Source organism: Amblyomma americanum, chromosome 3 (assembly GCF_052857255.1).
Source record: "Amblyomma americanum isolate KBUSLIRL-KWMA chromosome 3, ASM5285725v1, whole genome shotgun sequence".
Lineage (NCBI taxonomy): Eukaryota > Metazoa > Arthropoda > Arachnida > Ixodida > Ixodidae > Amblyomma > Amblyomma americanum.
The window spans coordinates 135,144,395-135,150,394 of NC_135499.1; the positions used below are offsets into that span (position 1 = coordinate 135,144,395).

General features: G+C 52.2%; 1 protein-coding gene across 1 annotated transcript; it reads right to left on the bottom strand.

Moving 5' to 3' along the window:
• Positions 1-4,179: 4,179 nt before the first annotated feature.
• LOC144124150 (uncharacterized) lies at positions 4,180-5,682 on the bottom strand. Its single transcript, XM_077656808.1, has 2 exons — positions 5,499-5,682; positions 4,180-5,212 (listed from the first exon to the last, which is right to left on the bottom strand). The coding sequence occupies exons 1-2, from the start codon at positions 5,680-5,682 to the stop codon at positions 4,437-4,439; spliced, it is 960 nt and encodes a 319-aa protein (XP_077512934.1). The 3' UTR covers positions 4,180-4,436.
• Between the last annotated feature and the right edge of the window lie 318 nt (positions 5,683-6,000).

A 6,000-nucleotide genomic window follows, 5' to 3' on the forward strand; every position in this document is an offset into this window, starting at 1 on the left:
GACACTCGCTGCACCGACGCCGCACACAATGAGAACCTCGACCACGACGCAAGCTACTTTGAAATCGACGCCGCCACCCAGAGGAGCTTCGACCACACGCCCAACCCGTGACTCGCATACGCGACGAAGCCGTGACCCGACGCCGAGAGCGACATGCAATGCAAGAGCCAGGACCTCCGACCTAGAAGTGACTATCGACGGCCGGAAAGTTACCGCTCTAGTCGACACAGGAGCCGATTACTCGGTGATGAATGGAACATTCGCTGCGCAGCTCAGAAAAGTCACAACGGCTTGGGACGGCCCACAAATTCGCACCGCTGGGGGCCACCTCATTACGCCATCAGGACAATGCACAGCGCGAGTGACTGTCAAAGGACATACCTATCCTGCGACCTTTGTTGTGCTACCGCAATGCTCCCGCGAAGTGATCTTGGGTATGGATTTCCTTAATGAGCATCAGGCGATCATCGACCTGCGATCCAAGCTGATCACGCTTTCGACGGACGAAGCCATCGCTTCGATGAAAACTCGGGAAAACCACGTTGCCCTAAGTGTCCTGGAAGAAGAAGTGAGCGTCCCACCCCGTTCAAGCGTTATCGTGACCGTAGGCGCCACGAAAGCCATAAACACTGAAGCCATCATCGAGGGGAACATGCAGTTGCTACTAGACCGAGGAATCAGCATCGCAAGAGGCATCGCACATTTCCGCAATGGCCAGGCCGAAGTACTGCTGACTAACTTCAGCGAAGAATACCGGCATATTAACAGAGGAACGACGATTGCTTTCTACGACGAAATATCTGACGTACGAGATTCCTTCGCCCTCTCCGACCCCTCCGCAGAAGATCCGCCTGACCAAGAGAACTCGCCCACTTTCGACATCAACCCAGCCCTGCACCGGAACAGACAAGACCAGATCCGCAATCTGCTTCAAAACTACAGTGAGTGCTTTTCGACATCGCCGAAGGTGCGACAGACGCCAATTGCCAAACATCGCATTATAACGGATCAACACGTCCGACCTCTCCGTCAAAGCCCCTACCGTGTGTCTCCGCGAGAACGACAAGCCATCCGGGACCAAGTCGAAGAAATGCTTCGCGACGACGTCATCCAGCCTTCAAACAGCCCATGGGCGGCACCGGTTGTTCTAGTGAGAAAGAAAGACGGCGCACTTCGATTCTGCGTGGATTACCGCCGCTTGAACAACATAACAAAGAAGGACGTCTACCCCCTCCCCCGCATCGACGACACACTGGACCGCCTCTGCAACGCCAAATATTTCTCATCGATGGACCTCAAGAGCGGCTACTGGCAAATTGAGGTCGACGAAAGAGATCGCGAGAAGACAGCATTCATAACTCCGGATGGGCTGTTTGAGTTCAAGGTGATGCCATTTGGTCTCTGTTCCGCACCAGCGACGTTTCAGCGAGTAATGGATACAGTGCTGGCAGGCCTGAAGTGGCAGATTTGTCTGGTATATTTAGATGACGTCGTTGTCTTCGCCTCGAACTTTGAAGAGCACCTCAAAAGACTTCGAACAGTACTAGACGCAATCAAGTCGTCTGGCCTAACCTTGAAAGCAGAGAAATGCCACTTTGCCTACGAAGAGCTGCTGTTTCTAGGCCACATCGTTAGCAAGGAAGGAGTACGCCCAGACCCGCAGAAAACAGCCGCTATTGAACAGTTTCAACCGCCGGCCGATAAGAAAGCAGTGCGCAGATTTCTCGGACTATGCGCATATTACCGACGATTTGTGAAAAACTTTTCGCGCATCGCCGAGCCCCTGACCCAACTGACGAAGGCAGACGTGCCGTTTAAATGGGAAGCGCCGCAAGCAGAAGCCTTCAAGGAACTTCAGCGTCGTTTACAGTCCCCACCGATCCTTGCGCATTTTGATGAAAACGCCGATACTGAAGTTCATACCGACGCAAGCAGCGTGGGACTAGGCGCCGTTCTCGTTCAAAAAAGTGACGGGCTGGAGAAGGTCATCGCATACGCTAGCCGTTCCCTTTCCAAGGCCGAGGCTAACTATTCGACCACTGAGAAGGAGTGCCTTGCCATCATCTGGGCTACGTCGAAATTCCGCCCCTACCTCTACGGACGGCCGTTCAAGGTGGTCAGCGACCACCACGCGCTCTGCTGGCTTGCCAATTTGAAGGATCCCTCTGGCCGACTCGCTCGATGGAGTCTGCGTCTCCAGGAGTTTGACGTCACCGTCGTTTACAAGTCCGGACGCAAGCACACTGACGCCGATTGCCTCTCACGAGCCCCTGTAGATGCACCGCCGCTGGACGACGATGAGGACGCCTTCCTGGGACCCATCAGCGCAAGCTCTTTTGCTCAGCAGCAACGCTCGGACCCCAACCTAAAAGGCCTCATCGAGTACCTGGAAGGCAAGGTTTCTTCACCTCCCGCTTCATTCAAGCGAGGACTGTCTTCTTTCTGTGTGCAGAATGAGGTCCTTGTGAAGAAGAACTTTACAGCGAACAAAACAGCCTACCTCCTTGTTGTACCTACTTGTCTCCGCGAAGAAGTTCTACAGGCTTCACACGACGAGCCGACAGCTGGACATCTCGGGTTTACTCGCACCCTCCGCCGCATTCAAGACAAGTATTACTGGCCCCGACTGTCTGCCGATGTCGCACACTATGTGAAAACATGCCGAGATTGTCAGCGACGAAAGACTCCTCCCACACGACCAGCAGGATTTCTGAACCCCATTGAACCTCCCTCAAGACCCTTTCAGCAGATTGGCATGGACTTGCTTGGCCCTTTTCCAACGTCAACATCTGGAAATAAGTGGATCATCATAGCGACCGACTACCTGACCCGCTACGCCGAGGCGAAAGCCCTACCGAACGGAACAGCAGCAGAAGTGGCCAAATTTTTCGTGGAGTGCATTCTTCTTCGACACGGCGCCCCCGATGTGCTCATCACGGACAGAGGAACAGCATTTACGGCGGAACTCACGCAAGCCATCCTGCGCTACAGCCAAACCAGCCACCGGAGGACAACTGCATACCATCCGCAGACCAACGGACTGACCGAGCGCCTGAACAAAACCATCGCCGATATGCTCGCTATGTATGTCGATGCCGAACATAAAACCTGGGATGTCATCCTGCCTTACGTCGTCTTCGCCTACAACACCGCAGTGCAGGAGACCACCCAGATGACGCCTTTTAGGCTCGTCCATGGCAGGGATGCCACGACCACGCTAGACGCCATGCTGCCCAACGTTACAGAAGAAGAGAACGTCGACGTTGCCGCCTACCTTCAACGCGCAGAAGAAGCTCGAAGGCTTGCCCGATTACGGATCAAAGATCAGCAGCGGTCCGACGCCAGACGCTACAACCTACGAAGACGCAACGCGGAATACAAGCCAGGAGACCAAGTCTGGGTGTGGACGCCCATTCGCCGCCGTGGATTGAGTGAAAAGCTTTTGCGCCGCTATTTCGGCCCGTACAAGGTTCTTCGTCGGCTGGGTGAACTGGATTATGAAGTCATCCCTGACGCAATGACTGCATCCCAGCGACGCCGCGTACGACCAGAAGTTGTCCATGTAGTCCGTCTGAAGCCGTATTATGCGCGCTAAAGGCCGCTGCATTTCCATGCTCTATTTTCGCAAGATCCGTTTTTTTCCCCTTACTAGTCGCATTATTTGTTTTAATGCATCGGGTCGATGCTTCTTTGAGAGGGGAGTAATGCCGCGAATATTTGCAGTGTTTATTCGTTTTTCAAATCTGCCGCGACACCACCTTATCACTTTGTTTGCGACGCAAGACGCGACTAGATTTATCTCGATTGATCGCAGCCAGGCAAAGCTGATTCTACGTTGTTCCGGAATGTTCTAGTAACTTTGCGCCCTTTATCTCGAATGTTCGCTATCAGCTTTAAATTGAGCACGGCCGACAGCGGCGGGCATTCTGTTCGACGACCGCCGAGCACGCTTGTCGCTTCGCCGCCGCCGAGTGATTCAGTCCATTTTGGGTGCATGTCAGCCCAATAAACAGTTCTTTTAGAAGATCTTTTCGTCCGTATTCATCGCTGCTTCGACTGCCGTCACCACTACGTGACAATATAATCGTGTACAGCACTCAAGCAATCATGTCCGGAAGAGGGGCTCCGATAAACACATCCCACGACAATGCTGACGCCATCACATAGAATCTGGCAAAACACTGCCTCTGCTCCCGGGATGTCCGGCAGAGGGATAAAGGAAAAGTGGTTCTTTATCAATAACGCAACGCCACCACCCCGGGAAAGCCTATCTTTACGCATCACTGAGTAGTTCGGAGGGAAGATTTCTTGACTACCAATATCACTCGAGAGCCACGTTTCTGTGACAGCCACAATATCTGGATCTTGGTCAATGAGGACAATTTCGAGTTGCTCTACTTTATTCACTACACTTCTGGCATTTATGTTCAATAATTTTATTTTTTTGAATGTGCTCTTCGACGCGTCATTCGGGGGCTGGAGACGTTGTCGTTTTGTCTTTCTGGGGTAGTTGCTTTGTCGTTTTTTTTCCCAAACGGCACTTTCACTGCGTTTTCACTGTCCCAGACAAATGCTTGACCATTAATGTACAATTTATTAAAGGAAAGGGACACTTTGTCGCCATTGTCCCGGTTAGGCTTCGCGCTGTCCCACAACTTTTTCCGAATATATCTAATTTTCCGCGAGAAATCTTCGCCAATGGACAGATCGGAATTTTTAAGCTTGAAGCCTCGTTTCAGTATTGATTCTTTCTCTCTGTAGTCTAAAAGCTTCATAATAACAGGTCTAATTTTGTTTCCAGCAGGCTGCCCCAAACGGTGGATACGCTCGATGGCCACTGCGTCGAGATCTAGTTTATCCTGGACAATATCTTTATTTACCCTTTCTCTGAATGTTTCCTTGGTCTCTTCCTCACTCTCCGATAGGCCATAGACAATTAAATTACATCTTCTGCTTCGGTTGTCCAAGTCGTCTATTCTTTCCTCTAACCTTTCTATGACTTCGCTCATCTGAGCGACCTGCTCCTGGCAGGAAGTGACCTGTTTCTCTAGTCTAGCAAGAGCAGCGAGTTTATTGTCTATGTCCGCCAGCCGCTTCTCCTTTATTTCTTTTATGTCAGAGGCAATTTCTTGAAGCTGCGTAAGTATCTGAGCTGTGTCCGGTCCAGGATTGGCTTCGATATCACCCCCCCAACAATAGCAGTTTGCGCAAGCTTACAGTAACATCAAACAACAGCCGCGGGCACGGCAGCACCAACAAGAATGGGTTGTTAGAGCGAATACAAACGCTTCTCCTTTATTTCTTTTATGTCAGAGGCAATTTCTTGAAGCTGCGTAAGTATCTGAGCTGTGTCCGGTCCAGGATTGGCTTCGATATCACCCCCCCAACAATAGCAGTTTGCGCAAGCTTACAGTAACATCAAACAACAGCCGCGGGCACGGCAGCACCAACAAGAATGGGTTGTTAGAGCGAATACAAACGCCGTAGCGTTTTCTCACCTGCACAAGAAGCAAGAAAGGATTGTCGGTGAACCGCATCCTGGTAGCGCTGCCGTGCCCAGTGGCCGCCGCGCGCGTGGGGTGGCAATATATAGCCCAGTCTGGTGGTGTCGCCACTTGTCCCAGATGCATGTAGTGGTCTGCGCATGTGGTCGCTGATTGTAGAATCCATCGGTGATCCCATGTGGGCGCGTGTAGCTGGTCTGGTGGGCGTACGTCGGCAGTGTCTGATCCGTGAGTCATTCTTGAAGGCAGCTGCATGCTTCTGTCACCGGCATGATCTAGCAGGGCCAAGAAAAGCTGCACAAGAAGCAAGAAAGGATTGTCGGTGAACCGCATCCTGGTAGCGCTGCCGTGCCCAGTGGCCGCCGCGCGCGTGGGGTGGCAATATATAGCCCAGTCTGGTGGTGTCGCCACTTGTCCCAGATGCATGTAGTGGTCTGCGCATGTGGTCGCTGATTGTAGAATCCATCGGTGATCCCATGTGGGCGCGTGTAGCTGG